The 25,987-nt window shown below is 40.3% G+C and overlaps 1 protein-coding gene across 1 annotated transcript; it reads left to right on the forward strand.

Annotated features, from left to right (window-relative positions):
- The first annotated feature begins 18,324 nt into the window (after positions 1-18,324).
- On the forward strand, positions 18,325-19,213 carry LOC140889541 (uncharacterized). Its single transcript, XM_073297256.1, has 3 exons — positions 18,325-18,401; positions 18,613-18,760; positions 19,016-19,213. Exons 1-3 carry the CDS (start codon positions 18,325-18,327, stop codon positions 19,211-19,213), a joined length of 423 nt encoding a protein of 140 aa, XP_073153357.1.
- The last annotated feature ends 6,774 nt before the right edge of the window (positions 19,214-25,987 follow it).

Here is a 25,987-nt window from a genome sequence, read left to right on the forward strand (position 1 = left end):
AAGGGGTAGGCCCTGCGCAGAAACCCTCCGCGCGGTGAAACCCACCGATACTTCTTTTCTTTTTTTATTTTTTTTATTTTGTTTAAATAATTTGAAACTGATCTATGGCCAGATTAATCTGGCTGTTGGACCAGATTAATATGGCCTTTTAAATAATTAAAAATAATTTTAAAAATTAAAATTTACAAAATTAATATTAAAAAATTTATTTTTGTGTATTTATTTTGTAGTTGGTAATTTGCTTTAATTATTTGTAATTTTTAAAATTCTTAATTTCGTGTATTTCTTAATTTTTGTAATATTTAAAATGTATTTTATGTGTAATTTTAGTTTTTTTAATTGTGCAAATTTATTTTGTGTTTAAATAAAAATATATTTAATTAAATAAAAAATTAATATTTCAACATCATCTCCACAACATCATCTCATCCTCGCCGAACCAAGCAATGAAGTTATCATCGCTGACATTATTATGCAATGAAGTTACGAACTTCATCACACCAACATCCTCTTACCATTGAACATGCTCTTAGTGAACTGAACCAAGAAGGTGAACTAAACTGAATCTGAAGAAACAAGAAGGAAACTGGAGGTAGACTGCATTGAGATACACTGAACCAAGGTAAACTAAGTTGAACAATTGATCAAGATCAGTCTAGTGATAAGTTCATTTTGTATGCATTATTTCGTGATATTTTTATGTTTATTTTTGTGTGCATTCATATTGTTTTGTGTGTTTTTATGTATTTTATTGCATTCATGTGCATTCGGTATTTGTAGGAAAAATGAAAATTAAAAGATTTTTGAAGGAAAGAAAAGTGAAAAGAAAGAAGTAGAGCAGCTATCGAACAACTCTATCCAACAGCTCTAAGAAAAGCTCTATAGCGCTTGGTGAGAGAACAAGAAAAGGAAACAAGCGCTGCTAATGAACAGCTCTAACAAACAACTCTAAACTACTGCTCTAGGAGGAGAAAATAAGCGCTACATTATAGTTCTATTGCGGAAGGGAAAAGTGCTATTGCACTGATGAATAGTGCTATTGCGCAAGTAAGTTGAGCTGCGCTAGGTTGATTTGCGGAAAAGAATTAATGAGGCAGATTAGTTCTCACTCGAGAACAACTTTTTGCCGCTCGAGCGAGAAATATGGACAGAAAAAGGAATCGAGAAAGAAGTGTGCTCGCTCAAGCACACGATTATGCGCTCGAGTGAGAGATCGCGAATCCGGAAAAGTTTATAATTTTGGAAATTAACAATTATATTTTGCAGGCTGTATTTCATGGGCTTTTTGAACCCATATAAAAGGGAATCATCAGACATGAGAAAGGGTTCTGGAACTTCACAGAGGCGGCGGCTACAGGCGTGGAGATTGAAGATTTTGGCACTCACTTTTTCTTCTCTTCTTGAATTTTATTTATATTTCATGATTAAAAAATTTGTTTAAATCATAATTTTGTTTATGGAGTAGTAGTTTCTTTTCGATTGAGGCCACGAGATTGGGCCAGACAGATTATTGTTGAATACGTGGATATTTATTTGAGATTTTCTTATTTCTATCAAAATTATTTATTGTTGGATTTTTATTGTCTTCCTGTGAATAACCTGATCATTTTTTTGCTTGCTTGTTAATCGATTTCAAGTTGACAAAGGATTAATTGATTTCGATCACTCCAATAATTGACATATGGTAAAACCGACTAAAAATAGTATTCGGTTTCAGTATACGGCTTTAGGTGTAAACTGAATTCTCATAGTTCCTAATGCATTTGAGTTTCATTAGAATTATGAAAAATTAATTCGTCAATATTTGAATAGGTTCACTTGTTCTAGAAATAGACTCTTGAATAATTTAGGAGAATTCGTCGTGATTATATTGAAATTGGAGCTTAGATTTTGCCACGTGTTTGCATAATTTGTCTGGTACCTGCGTGCGCCTTGATCGAATATTTCTTTATTGAACTTTTCATTTAAATCTCTCCTGCATTTTTAATTTAATTTATTCTATTGTTAATTTAATTAGTAATTTTATTTTGATTATGTAGTAACCCGTAACCCAATGAGATAATTAAGTAATAATTAACGAAAAGTAAGAAAATTGGGCCAGCGCAGATCGGACGCTCCGAAGTGGAGTTCGTATGCTCCGATCGTGATCGGACGCTCCGTCGGCAGGTTTGGACAGTCCGATCAGGGCTAGGGCTTACATCATCAATTACGTCAGCAAGGTGATGTCATGGATGACATATTGATGGGACTTCGAACGACCCAAAGTCAGGATCGGACACTCCGATCGTGTTCGGAGGCTCCGAACGGGGTTCGGACGGTCTGAACGTTGTCTATAAATAAAGGGTCCGAGATTCATTTTCACTCGCACCTTTCCTCTCTTCTCTCTAGATTCCTTAGCCTTCTAACTTAGATCTAGGGAATTCTAGACGTCCTTTTGGAATTTCGGAAGTTGCATAGCGGTCCAGGCATCGTAGTGGAGTTGTGGCCTAGTTTTGAGGCAAGCGGCAACAAAGGGCTGATGACAGACGCATGTATAACTTTGGCTTCGTAAAAATATTTAGGAGTATGAAATAGCATAGTTAAGGCTTTTAGAGCTTAAATATTGATGCATGAGTATTTGCATTGTAGACGTCGTAGTGTGGACTAGTAGGTGTGGGATCTAGACCTGAGGTTCTAGGATTTGCCTGCAGTATTAGAGGTACGTAAGTACTGACCAAGATAGCCGGCATGATATATATGTTTATATGTTGCATGAGTATGTGCTATATGTTTTCCATTATTTACTGCTTTAGCACATGCATGTTTTATACTGGATTACATCTTGTGTGATGTGAGTCATAAACAGTTTCATAGGGAGCTTGTAACTCATCATGGACTCGAGTCAGGTATTGTCAGTTTCCATGTGAGCCTTGCATCCTGTTTTGGATTTGAGTCAGGTTTTGGGGAGGCTCAGCCCCTAGATTTTCTATCACTAGGAGCGACCAAGACGGTGGAGTAGAAACTATAGTTGATAGGGTGAATATAAGAGTACCCCGGCGTAGTCGCTGAAACGACCCTAACCTCTAAACTTAATTAAATAATAAAGAAAAATACGGATTTATAAAAATTTTGCCATGAATTGTTTGAAAGTAAACAAAGCCACCCTGTACCACACAACAATTCCAACATAAAGAAATAAACGTGATAAAAAGAAATCCAAACTGCGATAATCATAAACTACGAAAGGCAACCTCACACGGTTGCAATAATAGCGATAACAAATTTCAAGACTAAAAGTTTAAGCACAGGGAAAAAACACATCCTGGCTAATACTGAAAGTACTCAAAGTAAACATTCTTATTTTAAACATAGTCTTATGCGGAAACTTAAAAGTAGCAACGGTCATAGGGCCTTGCACCACCGACGACCTCAACCCCGAGGATCCTGCCCCTCGATCTCTAGATACTCCTCCTCACCTAGCAATCAAGCAAGCATAGTGAGTCTAATGACTCAGCAAGTATAAACAGTGAAATAACAAGGGTTTAAAATATCTGTAGTAATACTCAAAGTACTGTACATAATATACTTTGCAACTTAAACTGAAATTATTCATGATACAAGAGAATGAGACAACCTGTAAACAATGAACTCACGCCAACTCATGCTATGAAACTCTTGCACTTTCTTATCTTATTTGAAACTCATGCATGACCTCAAACTGAAAAGATTGAGATGAGTCAAACTGTCACTGAAACTAAAACTGAAACTGAGAACTTAGATCCTTGAAATGTGACCCTCTGTTTTTTATCGATCAATGGTTGCAGTGCACTATGCCGGCAAGACGCCGAGATTTCTTTGACTCGGCTCAAAATATTTTTCATGCAAGAATAGAAGAGATTTCCTTTGTGACCATTTGCTTGGCTCAAAGACGAGACTCAAGCATAAAAGAATGCAACTTTAGGAAATGAAACTCAACACAATAATGTGGGTATGGGGTGAGAGAGTGGCTGCCCCTAGGTGGACTACCCAAACTTTAACTCCAAATCTTACAAATAAGGCCTAACCCAAGCAATCAACCCAAAACGCACTTAACTCGATCTTACCTTAACCGAATTCGACCCCGCTCGAACTTACAATCTCCAAACACTTAAAACTAACCATAGGACCAGGTTATGACTCCATTTGACAGCCCAAGCAACCCACAATTCACAATCAATTTTGGACAGCCCCATTTTCCCTCTTAAAAATTCTGCACCAACACCTCAAACTTAAAGGACCCTTAACCTATTCAAATCTTAGCCGAAACGATCCCATTTTATACCGACGCGATCACAACATCATAACCCTGACCTAGGACTATGCCCAAGCCTGACCAGACCACACCAGCCTATGCCCCTGCACCCGAAACAGCAGCCCTAGCACAAATGCAACCCAACCCATTCACCTACCCTTCCAATTCCAACTCTATACTTCTTTTTCCTTAACTCTAATCCATTTCCAGCCCTTAGAAACCTTCAACACCATCTCTTAGGACTTATACAACCACTAGGAAGCCCTCAAACCACACCACAAACTCATTTCTTTGAAATTAACAAAACACACACCAAAATGCACCAAATGCTGGGACAATCAAAGAGACCCATGGTTTCCAATGAATTCCTCATGACACCAATCAATACTCAATCAAAACACAATGCAAAGTTCGAATTTAGGCCACAAAATTTCTGAAATTTTCTGAAAAAGAAACGATATGCATCAAACTCTACATGCCTCTTTCCTAATTTCATCATACGACTCCTTGAACTTCAAATCATGAGCACAACTCGACTTTTGAACATAAAGTGCGTTGGAAATCAGTAAAAACCGAACACTACAATTGTAAAAAACATGTTCATTTCAAAATTTAATCAATACTATAGCAAGAAAATTAAATAGCTAGCTTGGAGCCCAATGGGTGCTCATACTTGCCTCAACCGAGAACAACCAACACACCGATGGAAAAAAAAAAGATGGCTGCTAGGACACGACTTAACACAGCTGCAGCACCTCCTAGACCTGGACTTCGGTCGGCTGGGACGGCTACTGGGCGGCGGCGATGGTGGAGAAATCTTGGAGGAGGAAGAAGCTATGGAGCGGCCTTGGTGTGTGAGAAAAACGTGAGGGGAGTGTGTGATGCGTGAGGTAGATGTGTTTTGGGGACTAGGGTTACACTTGAGTTGTATTTTAAGTTTAAGTGTATATGTGTGTGTATAGGTGTAAGTATAAAAAAAACCCAAAATTAAAATATTAAATTGAGTTTCACTAGTCCGGGTTTAAGAAAATTCTAACTTTTGAAAAAGTTAAAGAAAAAGCCCAAGAATGCGATAAAATGATTTCTGACACCCGGAAACTTCAAAAAATCAAACTCTCGTCTAAATTCCTCATTCCTCCCAACTTATCTCTTTTAAAATAAAATCTTAGAATTTACTGCCAAAATCCACCATCGTCGAAGCCGGAACCGAAGAACATTGAACTTAAGAATCTTTAAGAATAATTAACTTAAAATCTTTGAGCAACTAAAACTTTAAAGGAAACTTAAGCAATTAAAAATCCAAGCAATTAAAATCATAAATATTGAAAATGAATTTAGGCACTATCTTAGGAATTAAAATCAACACTTTAAATATTTTAATGTCACGGCAATAAATGGAATATTTAAATAATATCAGAGCAATTAAATAATTTAAACAACTAGACAAACGTTTAAAATTAATTTAAATGAATACACTAGCGGTATAAAAATCCTTTAAAATAATTTGGACATATAAAAACATTTAAATAAATAAGCTAGAAATTTTAAAATAATTTAAATAACTAAATAATTAGAATCATTTAATTAAGCAAGCTAACCTTTAAAATATTTAAAACAATTAAGTTGCACAATAAAAATCATTTAGACAATTAAACTTAAACAATTACAATATAAATTAAATAGTTGTTACAATAAAATCATTTGAATAAATAATTAATATTTTATTAACATATAATTCAAATAACAAAATTTAAATCGATTAAACTTAAAAATAATAATCATAATATTTATTTAATATAAATGTATGCGATTTAGTAGATTAGATTTTTAGGTACTACAGTCGCTCTCTGGCAAGGTGCCGTATATTTGGTGGTGCCCTGAGCAGACTATTGTACCCAGGATTTTAAAGTCATTTTCTTGCTGCATATTAGTTTATATATCATTGCTTTCGTATTGAGCGTTGTCGCTCACACCCTGTGTTTGGTGTTCTTGATACCTTGTGGTGGGGCAGGTCTGAGGCTAGACGGTCCTGGATGTGAGACCTCGGTTCGAAACAACTAATCTCATATTAAACAACAATAATCAAAACAGAACCCAAGATTAAAAGCAAGTCAAAAAATTTTTTTTTAAAGGGAACGCCTCGCAGCTATCTCTCGCGCGCGCGGGCTTCTCAACCCGAGCCCAACCGAGGGCTCGCGCACGCGGGCAAACAAAACCGAGGCCGCGCGCAAGGCACCACCTCGCTCGCACGCGAAAGGCCTAGGCAGGAAGCTCAGGCTAACAAAAAAAGATCCTGCGCTTGCTTTTGGCGTGCATTCAATTAGATACACTAAAACAGGGTGTAGAGAATACTCAAAATCAAACATGCTTTCATAAAGCCTAAGATCAACAAGGATCTAAATCGATACAATGCCAACATGCTTCAATTCTAGATTACAATCCGAATACAAAACAAATTCGAATAACAAACATAACAAGTTCGAGTTCTAACATGCTTCAATCTTAAACTAGATAAACATGCTGATTCGACTTCTAAATCGAGTCCCACTACTAACTCTCCCTCTTGCTATTAACCAGGTCTTTGCTAACTCGATCCTGCCCCACCCGTTGCCAAGTACACATGCAAAACAAAGCAACAGCCTAATAAAACGGTGAGAATGATAATCCCAGTAAAAGCAACATAATAAGTAATACAACAACAAACATGCTTTCAAGGTAACAACGTAACCAATATCAACGTAATGAAATGTATGTCTTTAAATTGGGATATCAATTCTGATAAACGAGGGATTGCTGCTGTGCTTTTTGGGATCCCGAAGATGAGACCACATAATGACTCACCGACTCTCCCAATCGAGGTGGTGTCACATATCCCAATCCCCTAGACTTCGGTGCGACTATGAGGAGTATGCTGACACTAGGTGAACTTCTACAACCCAGGCCACTCGCAACATAGCCCCCAAAATGTCTAAATAAAAAGGGCTGTTCTGCTCGCTGAAATCAAAGTTGGCTCAAGATGAATGCATAACAAAACATAAAACATAATCCATATAAAAAAGCTCAATCAATAAGCAAAATACAAGTTCCACATGCTAGAACAATTATTGATGCAAGTATGTGATTTTAAGGGAAAGTCGAGAACCAACTGTCCTGAGTATGCTATCCCGCTAACAATGACTGCTTTTACCTTTCAATGCAAGTAGTTCCAACTCTGGATAAGCTAAAACAAAAGATTGTATCAAAGACTACACAATCTAAACAACAACTATGGTTCAAGGTAAATCTCTTTACCGTTCTTCTTCCAATCTCTTGACGATCAATGCTGCTAACACAGGGCTCGACAAACTCCAACGAATCTGTACGAAGACAAGAGATGATCAAAAACAACGATCACTCACAAGCCAAGGTTTCAATAACTCAAAAACGGTTCAAAATCTCGAAACTCAAACCGACGGCATAACGGGTATAAATTGAACAAACCGGAAACGCAGACAGAATTTCAATATCGATATCAACTCATATCAATGCCCAAAACAACAATAATAAAGAAAAACCATCAATATCAAACTCCAAATTTTTGAACAAGGCTTCCGAAAATCATAACAATTCCGAACGTCGCTCTATTTCAAAATCGACAGATAATAAACGATCGTAACTCTATCAAGAACAACATACTCGAATCTCGAACGATTCTAAAAACATCCAAAAAATAGAATGTATTTGATCGTAGAAAAACTTACGATATAACGAAGCTCTCGTTGCTGTGATCGTTAATCTGCCTTCAGAAATAAATTCCAACAGACGGATCGAGCTCGGACTGAATTTCCAAAGCTTGAAAAAGCTTGGAGGCATGAAAATGGAGGAGGAGGCATGTAAGGGAGGAGATGAATAATGATAGAAGTCATTCCAAGTCAAGATAATATATAAAATCCAATAATTTCATTTTAGTCCCTGAAAAATCCAAATTTTGCAAAATAGACCTTGATCAAAATCATGTTGGCTCTTGAACTCTGTAATCTCCGATTAACTCAAATAAACTCATTTAAGATAAAAATAGGGCGTTACAATTCTCCCCCTCTAAGAAGAGATTTCTTCCTCGAAATCAATACGAAATCACAACTCATGAGATAGAATAAAGAACTAAAGACAGTAAGAAGAACTCACGTCATCCGAATAACTCCGGAAATTGCTGTCTCATGTCAGATTTTGTCTCCCAAGTCGCTTTCTCGACCCCGTGACGGCTCCACTGTACTTTTACCAACGGAATCAACTTGGTTCTAAGTTGCTTCTCCTTCCGATCAAGGATCTGATACGGTTGCTCAAAGTAGCTCAAAGTCTCATCTAACTCGGCTTTGTCAGGCTGAAGAATATGAGAAAGGTCTGGATGATACTTCCGCAGCATAGAGATGTCAAAAACGTCGTGAATACAAGATAAAGACGGAGCAAGTGCAAGTCTGTAGGCAAGATCGCCTATCTTCTCGAGAATCTCGTACGGCCCGATGAATCTCGGAGATAACTTTCCTCTCTTCCCAAATATAATGGTGCCTTTGAAAGGTGAAATCTTCAGAAAGACTCGGTCTCCCTGATCGAAACTCAGAGGTCTACGTTTGACATTAGCATACTTCGACTGTCTATCCTGAGCTGACTTCATTCTAGTCTGAATGATCTTAACTTGTTCTGCCATATCTCGAAGCATATCCAGCCCCAAATCAGTTGACTCGGACAAATCATCCCAAAACAACGGAGATCGGCACTTCTTACCATACAAAGCCTCAAAAGGCGTCATACCGATACTCGCTTGGAAGCTGTTGTTGTAAGAAAACTCGACGAGAGGCAAAGAGTCTTGCCAACTAGTGCCAAAGTATAGCACTACCTCTCGCAGCATATCCTCTAACGTCTGGATAGTCCGCTCCGATTGTCTGTCGGTCTGAGGATGATAAGCTGTACTCAGGTGCAATCGAGTACCAAGTGCCTCCTGAAGACTGTGCCAGAAGTGCGAAGTAAATCTAGGGTTTCGGTATGAAACGATCGACTTCGGCACCCCATGCAATCTCACAACATTGCTAACATACAAATCAGCCATCTAATCGTGACGAGACGTCATCCTGTATGGAATAAAACATGCAGACTTCATCAATCGGCCGATCACTACCCAAATAGCATCGCATCCTCGAACAGATCATGGTAGCTTCGTGACGAAATCCATAGAAATATGATCTCATTTCCATTCAAGAACAGATAGACTGTGCAACAGACCACCAGGTCGCTTCCGCTCTGCTTTCACTTGTTGACAGTTCAAACATCGCGATAGAAACCTCGCAACATCGCTCTTCATTTTCTTCCACCAGAACTGGTTCTTCAGATCGTTGTACATCTTATGACCTCCAGGATGAACACTGAACCGACTGCAATGAGCCTCTCGGAGAATACGCTGTCTCAACTCCGAAATATCAGGCACAACAATACGGTTATTCACAAACAAAACGTCATCTCTAACCTGTAATTCAGACTGATGCCCAGATCTAACTTTTTCCACTGAAACATGAATGCTCGGATCAGACTTCTGTGCTTCTTTGATCGCAATAAACAAATTCGGCTCGGCTTGAATAGCAAAAACTCTGATAGTCTTCCTATCTGTTTCAAACTCTGAACCAGATGTTCAACAATCATCGATCAACTGAGAAATACAAATAATAGAAAGAGATAAAGAACAAAGCTTTCGGCTCAAGGCATCTGCAACTGCATTTGACTTTCCCGGATAATACTTGATTTCACAGTCGAAATCCTTCAACAGATCTAACCATCTTCTCTGTCTCATATTCAGTTCTGCCTGTGAAAAAAAGTACTTAAGACTCTTATGATCAGAAAAGATCTCAAATGACTCACCGTAAAGATAGTGACGCCAGATCTTCTGAGCAAAAACAGTTGCAGCTAGTTCAAGATCATGAACCGGATAACGAGTCTCGTGCGGCTTCAGCTGCCTCGATGCATATGCTATCACATGCTTATGCTGCATAAGAACACATCCCAAGCCACGGTTATAAGCATCGCAATAGATGGTAAAACCTCCAGTACCTTTTGGGATAGACAGAATCAGAGCACTGGTCAGTCTCCTCTTTAGATCAACAAAGCTAGCCTCGCAATCTGCAGTCCAGATAAAAGGTGCATTATTCTGTGTCAGCTGGGTAATCGGCTTGGCAATAGACGAGAAACCCTCGATGAATCGGCGATAATAACCAGCTAGACCCATAAAGCTTTGGATCTCAGGTACTGATGTCGGTCTAGGCCAATTCATAACCGCTTCAATCTTGCTGGGATCGACAGAAATCCCATCTCCAGAAATAATATGACCGAGAAAGAAAACTCGATCCAACCAAAATTCACATTTAGACAGTTTGGCAAACAACTGCTCAACTCGCAAAATCTGCAAGATGATCCTCAAGTGCTCTGCATGGTCAGTACGGTTCTTCGAATAGATAAGAATATCATCGATGAAGATAATAACAAACTCATCTAAATAACGCTGAAAGATACGGTTCATCAAACCCATAAAAACCACTGGAGCGTTAGTCAAACCAAACGGCATTACTATAAACTCAAAATGGCCATACCTCGTTCTGAATGCGGTCTTAGGAACATCTTCCTCTCGCACTCTCAGCTGATGATAACCTGACCTCAGATCAATCTTGTAATAGACAGAAGAACCCTGTAGCTGATCAAAAAGGTCATCTATTCGGGGTAAAGGATACCTGTTCTTGACTGTAGCCTGATTCAATTGATGGTAGTCAATACATAGTCGCATAGAACCATCCTTATTCCGAACAAAAAGAACCGGAGCACCCCAAGGCGATACACTAGGTCTGATGTATCCCTTGGCAATCAAATCCTCAAGCTGCTCCATCAACTCTCTCAATTCAATAGGTTCCATACGATAAGGAGCTTTGGAAATAGGTTGGGTACCTGACACCAAATCGATGCTGAATTTGATCTCTCGAATAGGCGGTAATCCAGGAACATATTCCGGAAACACATCAGCAAAATATCTAACCACTGGTATATCAACCAATTCAGGGCTAGATTTCAGTACATCAACTGCATAGACCAAAAATCCCTCTGCACCTATCTGTAACAAACGAGTCATGGATAACACTGAAATCAAAGGAATTCTAGATCGAGAACCCTTACCAAAGAATTTACACTCGTCTGCCATTTCAGGTCTGAACCTGACAACTTTCAGAAAACAATCGACTGTTGCCCTGTACTGGGTTAAAGCATCTATACCAACAATACAGTCAAAATCTGACAGCCCAAGTACAATACAGTCGAATTCTAACAAATTTTCCTCAAAACAGAGTTCACAGTTCCTGACTAATCGAACAGAAACAATTCCTCCACCCAAAGGTGAAGTAACAGCTACTACAGTAGGCAACAACTCAGTAGGCAAAGCATGCAATAACACAAATTTCTCAGAGATAAAGGAATGGGAAGCACCTGTATCTATCAAAACATGAGAAAAATAACCAAAAATCGAATAGTTACCTGCTATAACATCGTCAGGTGCTGCCTGAGCCTGATCCTCTGTCAGAGCAAAGACTCGTGTCTGCTGTCTCAGAGGCTGGTTCGCACTAGGGTTACCTCCCTGCCTGTTCTGCTGCTGAGGCTAGAAAGAGTGAACTGCATAATACTGTCTCTCAGGCTGAGCTGTAGGACTAGATGAACTCCCACTCTGAGCTCGATCTCTACTACGCTGAGGGCACACCTTGGAAAAGTGTCCCGGTTGCTGATAGGTGTTGTGTCTTGCCCACACACTGATCCGGTGAGTGTCTTCCCCCACACTTGCTGCAGTACATGGATGAAGATCCAGAACTTTGTCCTGAACCGAATTGTTTAGAACCACTGGAACTAGAAGAACTGTTCCCCTGCCTCTTGAACTGTTTCCCCCTTGCTTTGTACTAATCCCTTTTGTTTCCCCCACTGTTTCCACCTTCGTACCTCTGCTGCTGGTTCTGATACTGAGGTGGCTGATTCTGATGCTGAGATGGTTGTTTCTGAGACTGCCTCTGCTGCTGAGACACCATCTGATTACCTCTCTGCCTCCACAAGCCTGCTTCAGCTCCCTTCGCGTGATTCATGGCATCCGCAAAGTTATCTGGCCTAGCAGTGTTCACCAATGTGAAGATGTCGGGATTCAAGCCGTTGATGAACTGATCGGCTTTGTCTTCTTCACTGTCGGCAATGTGCGGTGCAAAACGCAATAGACTATCAAACTTGGACACGTACTCCTCAATGTTCAGATTCCCTTGCCTCAGATTGGCAAACTCTGCTTCCTTTTCCTTTCGGTATGAAACAGGGAAAAACTGTTTATAAAACTCATTTTTGAAAAGAGACCAATTGACAATTGTACCTCTGTTCTCCAAGGATCTCTTGGTCGTGATCCACCAGTTCTTGGCCACACCACGAAGCTGATGAATGACTAACCTGGTTCGGCGATCATCTGTGTAATCAATGGAATCGAACAACTTATCAATGTCATACAACCAACTCTCACAGTTAACTGTATTTTCTGTACCCATCAACAACGGCGGATTAAACGACTGAAACCTCTTCAACAAGGTTTCCATTGGCGTCGCTGTAGCATCCAACTGATCATATTCAGTGCTAGCTTGTTCAGTCGTAGGAATGACTGGCGTTGTGTTTCTGTTAATCACTCGACGAGAACCCATCTGATAATCAAAGGTTAGGACACAAGATACTCAATCTCTACGATTTCGGTGCCCTTACAACCGCTTGGAATGTCGGATACCCGTCGATAACAAAAACAGTTATATCTCAAGTAGTTCATTCTTTATAAATTAAATCACAAAATCATGTAATTCAATTAATTCTCAAATAATAAAGCATGCTCGCATGGAATTAAATAAACAATTAAATAATTCAAACACATGCGAGGAGCAAATACATGCGGACTCGAACTACCCCGCTCACTCTAGTTCAACCAAGAATCTTAACTCTCTGATACCACTTAATATGAGACCTCGGTTCTAAACAACTAATCTCGGATTAAACAACAATAATCAAACCAGAACCCAAGATTTAAAGCAAGTCAAAAGTTTTTTTTTTTTTAAAAGAAAACGCCTCACGCCTGCGTGAGATAACCATCTCGCGCGCGAGCGGGCTTCTCAACCCGAGCCCAACCAAGGGCTCGCGCCCGTGCAAGGGGAAAAGCTCGCGCGGGCGCGGGCCAACAAAACTGAGGCCCCTGGAATGCCTCGCGCGCACGCGACGCACTACCTCGCTCGCGCGCGGAAGGCCTGGGCAGGATGCTCAGGCTAACAAAAAAAAGATCCCGCGCTTGCTTCTTGCGTGCATTCAATTACATACACTAAAACAGGGCGTAGAGAATACTCAAAATCAAACATGCTTTCATAAATCCTAAGATCAACAAGGATCTAAATCGATACAACGCCAACATGATTTGATTCTAGATTACAATCCGAATACAAAACAAATTCGAATAACAAACATAACAAGTTCGAGTTCTAAAATGCTTCAATCTTAAACTAGATAAACATGTTGATTTGACTTTTAAACCGAGTCCCACTACTAACTCTCCCTCTTGCTGTTAACCAGGTCTTTGCTGACTCGATCCTGCCCCACTTGTTGCCAAGTACACATACAAAACAAAGCAACAGCCAGATAAACCGATGAGAATGATAATCCCAGTAAAAGCAACATAACAAGTAATACAACAAAAAACATGCTTTCAAGGTAACAACGTAACCAATATCAACGTAATGAAATACATGTCTTTAAATCGGGATATCAATTCTGATAAACGAGGGATTTTTGCTGTGCTTTTTGGGATCCTGAGGATGAGACAACGTAACGAATCACCGACTCTCCCAATCGAGGTGGTGTCACGTATCCCAATCCCCTAGACTTCGGTGTGACTATGAGGAGTATGCTGACACTAGGTGAACTTCTACAACCCAGGCCACTCGCAACATAGCCCCCAAAACGTCTAAACAAAAAGGGCTGTTCTATTCGCTGAAATCAAAGTTGGCTCAAGATGAATGCATAACAAAACATAAAACATAAGCCACATAACAAAGCTCAATCAATAAGCAAAATACAAGTTCCACATGCTAGAACAAGTATTGATGCATGTATATGATTTTAAGGGAAACTCAAGAACCAACTGTCCCGAGTATGCTATCCCGCTAACGATAACTGCTTTTACCTTTTAATGCAAGTAGTTCCAAGTCTGGATAAGCTACAACAAAAGATTGTATCAAAGACTACACAATCTAAACAACAACTACGGTTCAAGGTAAATCTCTTTACCATTCTTCGTCCAATCTCTTGACTATCAATGCTGCTAACACAGGGCTCGACAAACTCCAACGAATCTGTGCGAAGACAAGAGATGATCAACAACAACGATCACTCACAAGCCAAGGTTTCAACAACTCAAAATCGGTTTGAAATCTCAAAACTCTAACCGACGGCATAACGGGTATAAACTGAACAAAATGGAAACGCAGACAGCATTTCAATATCGATATCAACTCATATCAATGCCCAAAACAACAATAATAAAGAAAACCCATCAATCTCAAACTCCAAAATTTCGAACAAGGCTTCCGAAAATCATAACAATTCCGAACGTCGCTCTATTTCAAAACCGACAGATAATAAACGATCGTAACTCTGTCAAGAACAACATACTAGAATCTCGAACGATTCTAACAACATTCAAAAAATAGAATGTATCTGATCGTAGAAAAACTTACGACATAACGAAGCTCTCATTGCTGTGATCGCTAATCTTCCTTCAGAAATAAATTCCAATGGATGGATCGAGCTCGGACTGAATTTCCAAAGCTTGAAAAAGATTGGAGGCGTGAAAATGGAGGAGGAGGCGTGTAAGGGAGGAGATGAAGAATGATAGAAGTAATTCCAATTCAAGATAATATATAAAATCCAATAATTGCGTTTTAGACCTTGAAAAATCCAAATTTTGCAAAATAGACCCTGATCAAAATCAAGTTGGCTCTTGAATTTTGTAATCTCCGATTAACTCAAATAAACTCATTTAAGATAAAAACTGGGCGTTACACAGGAGGTTAGCAACCAGAAGTGAGGTCGGTGTCGGAGGCAGCGAGAGTTAGTGGTAGGGTTATGACCTTATGAACTTTCGATATGGTTGTATAAGTATTATACACTATTTTGTCGTCGGTTGTATTCTGACGATCAGATTTATTGTATTATGAGTACTCCGCTATTCACGCTTTTAATATTATTGTATGTGCTTCAATAACTCTGATTAGGTAGTGGATTTGGGTAGGGTCGCTACATTTATTGGTATCAGAGTGCATTGCAACTAGGAATTAGCAAAGCGGATTAATACATTATCTGTTATTATTGAACAGATGGAGGATTACGATGAGAGTCACGAAAGTGGAAACGGTCACTGGGAGGATCGTCCTAGACATCGCGAGGAGCAAAGGAGATTCAACATGCATCATTTTCTTCAGATGAGTCTGAAGCCATTAATAGGTGGCGAGACACCTGGAGTTGCCGAGGAATGGATTGAGTGTTTAGAGAACTGCTTTTGAGAGTATCAGTGTACTGAGGAGCAGAAGATGGAGTCACTGGGTTTCCTACTTGAGGGCAATTCCAGGAAGTGGTGGAGAACCGTTTCTACACCGATCATAGCAGCCAGAGGAGTTGCTACTTAGGCGGAGTTCCGGGAGGCTTTTGAGAAGATATATTTTCCTCCAGCCCTACTACAGTCGAAGGCCAGCGAGTTGTTGAGCTTGTGGCAGGGGACGATGACTATCGACGAGTACCAGCAAAAGTTCATCGAGCTTCTCCCTTATTGTTCACAGTTTGCCGGTAGCTCTATGTCGCAGTATACTCTATTCCTTCAGGTTCTTAACCCTGAGATTCACCAGATGGTCGCTGTGGGTGGTGATCTGACTTATGAGGACTTAGTGAGCTGTTATCACCAGGCAGAAGACATCATTCGGAGGAACAGGGCCATGAGTTCTTCCTCTTCCAGACCGACAAGCTCTTTGGTCCATGATTTTCCCGATGTGTTTCCAGAGGAGATTCCAGGTTTACCACCAGTGAGGGAGATCGAGTTTGGCATCGAGTTACTACCAGGGACAACACCAATTTCTAGAGCTCCTTACCGATTAGCTCATTCGGAGATGAAGGAATTGCAGATGCAACTTCAAGATATTCTTGATAAGGGCTACATTCAGCCGAGTGTTTCGCCATGGGGAGCCCCAGTTCTTTTTGTTAAGAATAAATATGGGTCGATGTGTCTTTTCATTGAATATCGACAACTTAATAAAGCAACGGTGAAGAACAAGTATCCTCTTCCGCGGATAGATGATCTGCTTGATCAATTGCTGGGTACTTCCATTTATTCGAAGATCGATTTGCGATCGGGATATCACCAGTTGAGGGTTAAAGGGGAGGATATCTCCAAGACAACATTTCGTACGCGGTATGGTCACTACGAGTTCTTAGTGATGCCGTCTGGCTTGACGAATGCTCCAGCAGTCTTAATGGATTTGATGAACAGAGTATTTCGCAACTTCTTGGATAAGTTCATGGTGGTGTTCATCGACGATATCCTTGTGTATTCCCGCAGTGTTGACGAGCACGTTTTTCATCTCCATATAGTATTGCAGATACTGAGAGAGAGACAGTTGTATGCTAAGTTGAGCAAGTGTGATTTCTGGATTGATCGAGTTGTTTTCCTTGGTCATGTGATTTCACGAGATAGTGTTTTCGTGGATCCTAGTAAGACGGAAGCCATTTTAAACTGGTCGCGTCCGACGACAGTTTCAGAGATTCGTAGTTTCCTTGGGATGGCAGGCTACTATCAAAGATTCATGGAGAAATTTTTTAAAATTGCTAAGCCTTTGACACAGCTAACGAGGAAGGATGTGCCTTTCGTTTGGATGTCAGAGTGCGAGGATATTTTTCACGAGTTGCGGCGCCGTCTGACTACAGCTCCAGTGTTGGCTCTACCTTCTGGATCAGGTGGCTTTGTGGTTCACACCAATGCTTCTCTACAGGGTTTGGGATGTGTGTTATCGCAGAGAGGTCATGTGATTGCCTATGACTCCAGGAAATTGAAGACTAATGAGGAGAACTATCCCGTACATGATTTAGAGCTTGCAGCCATTGTCTTTGCTCTTAAGATATGACGTCATTATTTGTAAGGTGAGAGGTTTGAGATCTTTACTGACCATAAGAATTTGAAATATTTGTTCACTCATGCTGAGATGAACATGAGGCAGCGTCATTGGATGGATCTGTTGAAGGATTATGATTGTGAGATCAAGTACCATCTAGACACTTCTAATCCAGTTGTGGATGCTCTTAGCCGAAAAGTGTATGTGATTTCCCTTCGTACCAGCTCGGTTGCACGAGTGGCAGAGGAGTGTTGTTCCTTGGGGTTCACTTTTCGACATAAGAAGGAACAACAGGGAGTTCGCGTTTCATCTTTACTTGCCGAACCATCCTTGTATACGTACATACGTGAGTCGCAAGACGTTGATCCAAAGACGCATAAGTTAGCCCGATTGGCTCAGGATGGAAATAATTCTGGTTTTCATTTGCATAATGATGGTCTGTTGTGTCTCTCTGGTTGTGTGGTAGTTCCTGAGGATTCCGCACTTCGAGAGGAGATTCTGTCATAGGCACATCGTAGTAGATTTTTTGTACATCCAAAAAGTATGAAAAAATGTACAAGCATCTATGTATAGGTTTTGGTGGAAAGGAATGAAGCACAATGTTTATCAATTCGTGTCTCGATGTCTTGTGTTTCAGCAGTTCAAGGCCGAATTTCGACGACCCGATGGATTGACCCAGAGTTTAGAGATTCCTGAGTGGAAGTGGGAGCATGTGATGATGGATTTTGTCACCCAATTGCCTATGTATTCCAGGAATTGTGATGCTAACTGGGTTGTTGTTGATCGATTGTCGAAGTCTGCACATTTCTTCCTTATAATCGGGACTTTACTTTTGACAAGATGGCACGTCTATACGTGCAAGAATTTGTTTGTTTGCATGGAATTTTGTTGAGTATTGTCAGCGACAGAGATCCGAGGTTCACCTCTATGTTTTGGGGTAGCTTCGAGCGAGCTCTTGGCACCACTATGAGTTTGAGTACAACTTACCACTGGATACTGAAGGGCAGAGTGAGAGGACTATTTGTACTCTCGACGACATGCTTCGAGCGACAGTTATGGATTTTGGACCAGCGTGGCATGACCATTTGGCGTGGTGGAGTTTGCTTATAATAACTGTTACCATCGCAGCATTGACATGGCACCATTCAAGGCTTTATACGGACGCCGCTGTCGTACACCTTTGTTTTGGGACGAAGTTGGCGAACGTCAAGTCGAAGGTCCACAGATGATTCAGCAGATGACCGATGCAGTGGAGATGATCCGTAAGAGGATTAAGGCAGCTTAGGATCGACAGGCTAGTTGCGCAAACACTCACCATAGACCGTTATATTTTGAGGTAGGAGAGCATGTGTTCCTGCGAGTGTCACCTTTTCGGAAGGTGATGAGGTTTGGACTCAAAGGCAAATTGTCGCCAAGATTTATTGGTCCGTTCGAGATTCTTGAGAAGGTTGGAGACGTGGCTTACCGTTTAGCTTTGCCATCATATTTTTCCAGTATCCATGATGTGTTTCACGTGTCCTTGTTGAGGCAGTATGTGGCAGATGAGTCGCACATCTTGCATCCGACTGAGGTTCAATTGGATCAGGATTTGTCCTATGTGGAGAGACCTCTCAGGATTTTTGACAGGAAGGACAAGGTGCTTCGCAACAAGAGCATACCTCTAATGAAGGTGCAGTGGCAGCGTAGGGGGACTGAAAAAGCAACTTGGGAGCTAGAGAGGCGGATGTGAGCCAAGCATCCAGAGTTGTTTTGATATTTTGTACTTTTCTTTGTAAGGAAGATTTGTACTTTGTAATGATCAGTTGCAATAAAGAACAATTGTTTGACTTTCAATGCTTTTCTCTAGACTTAAATTTTGAAGACAAAATTTCTTAAGTGTGGGAGAATGTAGTAACCCATAACCCAATGAGGTAATTAAGGAATAATTAAGGAAAAGTAAAAAAATTGGGCGAGCACAGATCGGACGCTTCGAAGTGGAGTTCGGACGCTCCGATTGTGATCGGACGCTCTATTTGCAGGTTCGAAAGGTTTGATCAGGGCTAGGGCTTACTTCATCAATTACGTCAACAAGGTAACATCATGGCTGATGTATTGATGGGACTTCGGACAACCCAATGTTGGTATTGGACGCTCCGATCGTGTTCGGAGGCTTGAAACAAGGTTCGAACGGTCTGAACGTCGTCTATAAATAGAGGGTCCAAGATTAATTTTCACTCGCACCTTTCCTCTCTTCTCTCTCGATTCCTTAGCCTTCTAAATTAGATCAAGGGAATTCTTGGCGTCCTTTTGGGATTCAGGAAGTGGCATAGCGATCCAGGCGTCGTAGCGAAGCTGTGGCCTAGTTATGAGGCAAGAGGCAGCAAAGGGCTGACGACGGACGCAGGTATAGCGTTGAAATCCTAAAAATATTTAGGAGTATGAAATAGCTTAGTTAAGGCTTTTAGAGCTTAAATATAGATGCATGGGTATTTTCATTGTAGACGTCATAGTGTGGACTAGTAGGCGTGAGATCTAGACCAGAGGTGCTAGGATTTGCCTGTAGTATTAGAGGTACGTAATTACTGGCCGAGATAGCCGACATGATATATATGCTTATATGTTGCATGAGTATGTGCTATATGTTTTTCATGATTTAATGTTTTAGCACATGCATGTTTTATACTGGACTACATCTTGTGAGATGTGAGTCATAGATAGTTTTCATAGGGAGCTTGTAACTCATCATGGACTTGAGTCAGGTATTGTCAGTTTCCATGTGAGCCTTGAATCCTGTTTTGGATTTGAGTCAGGTTTTGGGGAGGCTCAGCCTCTGGTTTTGCTATCACTAGAAGCGACCACGATGGTGGAGTAGACTCTATAGTTGATAAGTTGAATATAAGAGTACCCTCACGGAGTCGCTCTCTGGCAATGTGCTATATATTCGGTGGCGCCCTGAGCAGACTGTTTTACCCAGGATTTTAAAGTCATTTTTTTGAGGCATATTAGTTTATATGTCATTGCTTTCGTATTGAGCATTGTCGCTCACGCCCTATGTTTGGTGTTCTTGGGATACCTTGTGGCGGGGCAGGTCTGAAGCTAGATGGTCCAGGAGGTTCGCACCAGGAGTGAGGTCGGTGTCGGAGGCAGCGAGAGTTAGTGGTAAGGTTATGACCCTATGAACTTTCGATATGGTTGTATAAGTATTATACACTATTTTGTCCTCGATGTATTCTGCCGATCAGATTTGTTGTATTATGAGTATTCTTCTATTCAGGCTTTTAATATTATTGCATGATCTTTAATAAATCTAATTAGGTAGTGGATCCGGGTAGGGTAGCTACAAATTAATTCAATCAAATCAATTTTTATTGTTTGGTTTAGAATAGGTGGAAATAAATATATTCGGGTAATCATATTTCAATCCTTGTGGGTTCGACATCTGGACTTAAATTATTATACTATTACTTGACCTGATGCACTTTCCAGTAGATTTGTAATCACACCGAATTAAGCGGTCATCTAGCTACGTGATTATTAATTAGCTAAACTGAACCTCCAAAGTTGCACTCCAGTTTTGCAACACTCGAATTCATGACATTTATGGAAAGCGCAACAGTCATGTTTTTCCATCCTAAATGGCATGTGAAACTTGTCACAAAAAGTTCTAAGCCTTTATTGGGAAGTGAATCAGTCATATTATTCCTTATAAATAGACACTTGGATGTCTGAAATCTCACACGTGAAATTCTAAGGAAAACACTTTAAAAATTCAAGCAGGAGAATTAAGTGGAGCAGAAGAGTCCAAAGAAGTTGAGCAAGCAGTTGAGCATTCTTGAAACCAACCCTAAATTCAATCTAGAAAACTACTGTAATTGGGCTTTCGGTTTTTAAGCAAATTCCATGAATAAGATTCTATTGCAGCAAGTTTAAATGCATGATAATTGTCTGAACTTTTGAAATCTCTGATTTTTGTTACTGCACTGATACTTGTGAACTAGTAGTAGGAATATATATTCTGACTCCTGTTTCTGCTTCTGTTCATGTTCTTTTATGATTCCTCACCCTTTAGAGGATAAACATATGAGGAGCTGGTACCAATAAACCACGAAATTCATTAAGTTAAATCGGTGCATGTCTTGAATTCTGTTTTTAGAAAATATAAGAATGTTCAGTTCTATTCTGTATAATTGCATAAGTCTGGAAAAGTGTTTTTATGCGGGATATTCCCCCACTTACTGAGTGACACCCATATTGCTCACCCACCTTGAACCACCATCTCAGATAAGAATGAAGAGAAGCTCGAGGATGAAGAGCAGCACCAGTTTTGGGGCTGGTGAATGAAGATAATCAGTCTCTGTTATTGTAGTTTCAATGTATAAGCCGCTACGTAATATGTTTCGATTGTATAAGACAATTTATCTCGAATTTATGTGTTGGAGAACGGCGATCAGATCAATCAGAATTGATACCCGGTGCAGCGGAAGTTTAAAAATTTTATATGGAACGATTCCATAATGGGTATCAAAACTTTACGATTAAATTGTGTGTGTAAAAATTAAATAACAATTATAAATTTTTACCTCCAATCTCGAATCGAGATTATGGACACCAACAGATTGCTCTGCTCTTGTTGTATCTCCCAGGAACTGATGGACGAACTGTTCTTCAATCAGGTCCACGAACAGAGATTTAATCCCTCTGATAGATTGCACTAAAAAATCTATCAGAAGTTTCTACGAAGAGAATTAACGAATTTGATCCGTTAAACCAGACTGTAATTCAAAATTCACAGACTGGATTTTTCCCGAGCAGAGGGGAGGGGGGCGGCCACTTTTAGAGAGAAAACTAGGGTTTTTCGAAAATTGTGACCTGTGTTGTGTAATTTCTGTACTGCAATAACTTATTTATAATGTAGGCCGCTAACAGCTTAGGGCCCATTAGTCATAAGTTCAAGCCTGACAAGCAAAGCCCGCATGTTTAGAAATTAATATAAAATTCATCGTGACTCTGATTGATAAACCGATTTTACCAATGTTCACAGAAACCATTTCTGCATCTTCTAAAGTCAAGATAAATTTTCTGAATCCGAATTCAATGATTTCCAAAAATGCCCATCCCTATGTCATTTTAGGAAATCTTACTCCTCTACTCTTAAATAAGAAGTCCAACTTCTTTGTTCATTAAATTTAACTCTTTAAATTTAACTATCTCAACGGGGATTAAAAATCCATTACTCTGTGTGACCCTCAATGGTTCAGGGATACAGCTAGCCGTGGGCTCACAACTCCTTGTGACTCGGAACAACAATTTCCGACTTGCCCATCGAATCATGGTAAGAGCGCCTAGCAACATCTCCCCATGATTCCCTAGGTATCACTGATAGTGCCTGCAAGAACCAATAGATTTTGGTTAGTGTACAGTACGGTCCCTTCATCCAAATATCCCGATCGAATCAACAACCATTGGTAAATCGAGAGTCGTTCGAGATTCAATAACTATGCAACGCATCTTGAAGATCAAATAGTGACATCGCATGTGCTACTAAGAAACCATTTCTTAAAACACATCATGTACTCTGGCCAGAGATTCGTCACACTAATATCTCCTCAGATCGCATAGGATATCCACACTCGCAAGTATGTGGTGAATCCTTGACAACAAAGCATCGACTCCTATATGTGTTGTAACTGTACCCAATCCCGACACCTGATGACCCCAATAGAGTCGGTAAACGAGTCAAAGCACAGTACTAGCATATAGAGTCTCAATGATGTTTCAAGTAGTAAGGACTAATGGTGTACAACCAAAACCGCGGACTTCATCCACTCGATAAGTGATAACCCCTTGGAAAGTCCGGATAGGGTAGTTCGATCATTCATCATATGAATATCCATTTGCATGCTTTGAACATCTCTATGTTCCTTACCAATGAAACGTGGTACTCGGCATCGCAAATGCTAGTCTCAATCTCGAGCGATCCTTATCCTTATTATCGGACGGCTCAATCGACTAGGAACAGTTTAGAATATACAGTGACTATAAGATGTGTTTCATGATAGCCATCCCCATGTGCTACCACATCTTACATACACTATAGTATATTCAAGGTCTTTATCAAAACAACAATAGTATATCACAATATAACAATATGAAGAAAGATAAAGTCATTGCCATTGATAAAAGTGTAAATTATATTAAACAAAAGATTGTTTATACAAAGAGTCATCAAAGCCCTTAGCCACAAGTTGGCTCACCGGGCACCCACTCTTTCAATCTCCCACTTGCCCTAAAGCCAACTAGTCATACTACGTAGACCCATTGCTTCGCGATGTTTGTCAAATAATGGTCATGGCAAGGGCTTAGTAAGTGGATCAGCGATATTGTCTGCAGAGGCCACTCTTTCGACAGTGATGTCTCCTCTTTCCACAATCTCCCGGATGATGTGGTATTTCCTCAGTACGTGTTTGGATCTTTGATGATACCTTGGTTCCTTTGCCTGAGCAACAGCACCCGTGTTGTCACAGTACACCGGGACTGGACCAACAACTTCAGGAATAACGCCCAACTCTTGGACGAAATTCCTCATCCAAACGGCCTCTTTAGCAGCAGCTGATGCTGCAATGTATTCTGCCTCAGTGGTGGAATCCGCTGTGGTGTCCTGCTTGGAACTCTTCCAAGAGACAGCACCGCCATTGAGCATGAACACAAATCCAGAGGTTGACTTCGAGTCATCCACGTCACTTTGGAAGCTAGAGTCGGTATAGCCTTCCAATTTTAGTTCTCTTCCTCCATATACCATGAACATATTCTTAGTCCTTCGTAAGTACTTAAGAATGTCCTTCACGGCTTTCCAATGCATTTGACCGGGATTAGCTTGATATCTGCTCGTGACGCTCAGAGCAAATGCTACATCCGGTTTGGTAGAAATCATCCCATACATGATACTACCTATGGCTGACGCATATGGTACATGTGTCATTTTCTCTATCTCTTCATCAGTCTTGGGACACATAGACTTGGATAGAGAAACTCCATGACACATGGGTAGATGTCCTCTCTTGGACCCATCCATTGAAAACCGTTTCAATATGGTGTCGATGTAGGTTGCTTGAGTGAGTCCTATCATTCTCTTAGATCTATCTCTATAGATCTGTATCCCTAGAATATAGGATGCCTCACCCAAATCCTTCATCGAGAATCTACCTGATAACCATATCTTTGTTGACTGCAACATCCCTACGTCATTCCCATGAGTAGGATGTCATCAACATAAAGTACTAAGAATGTCACAGCATCCTTAACTACTTTCTTGTACACGCATGGTTCCTCCGGGTTCTTGATGAAACCAAAATCCTTTATTGTTTCATCAAATTTCTGGTTCCAACTTCTTGATGCTTGTTTTAGACCATAGATTGATCTCTGAAGCTTGCATACCTTATGCTCGCTTCCCATGGATGTGTATCCCTCAGGCTGCGTCATATAGATCTCTTCCTTAATGTTTCCATTAAGAAATGCAGTTTTCACATCCATTTGCCATATCTCATAGTCATACCAAGCAGCTATGGCAATAAGGATTCTTATGGACTTGAACATTGCAACTGGTGAAAAGGTTTCATCATAGTCAACTCCTTGTCTTTGAGTATAACCTTTCGCCACCAATCGCGCCTTGTAGGTCAATACCTTACCATCAGGCCCAAGCTTTCTCTTGTAGATCCATTTACACCCTATTGGAACAATTCCATTGGGAGGATCTACTAAAGACCAAACTTGGTTTGTATGCATCGAATCTATTTCCGACTGCATAGCTTCAAGCCATAAATTTGAATCTGCATCAGAAATTGCTTCCTTGAAGTTTCTTGGATCACATCCAACGTCGGGTTCATCTTGATCCCCTTCAAGAAGAAGACCATATCGAATAGGAGGTTTAGAAGTCCTCTCGGATCTTCTAAGTATAGGCGTGTCCATCAATGGTTCCTGAGGTATAGGATCATTATTTTGTATTTCGGGTTCTTCTCGAATTTCTTCGAGTTCCATCATCTCGCCTTTCTTATCCAATAAGAACTCCTTCTCCAAGAAGGTGGCATTCCTTGAAACAAACACCTTTGTTTCAGTAGGATGATAGAAATAATATCCGATTGAATTCTTCGGATACCCTACAAAATAACATAAGGTGGAACGACTATCCAACTTATCTCCCACTGTCTGCTTCACGTAAGCAGGACATCCCCAAATCCTCAAGTACGAATACTTAGGAGCTTTGCCATTCCATAACTCGTATGGTGTTTTGTCCACTGCTTTAGTGTGGACGTTGTTCAACAACAATACCGCCGTTTCAAGCGCATAGCCCCAAAACGAAGGTGGAAGCTCAGTGAAGCTCATCATGGATCGAACCATGTCCAACAAAGTTCGATTACGACGCTCCGATACACTATTCAGCTGAGGTGTCATAGGAGGAGTCCACTGAGAGAGAATCCCATTCTCTTTCAGATAGTCCAAAAATTCGGTACTCAAGTATTCTCCACCT

Source organism: Henckelia pumila, chromosome 3 (genome assembly GCF_033568475.1).
Source record: "Henckelia pumila isolate YLH828 chromosome 3, ASM3356847v2, whole genome shotgun sequence".
Taxonomy (NCBI): domain Eukaryota; kingdom Viridiplantae; phylum Streptophyta; class Magnoliopsida; order Lamiales; family Gesneriaceae; genus Henckelia; species Henckelia pumila.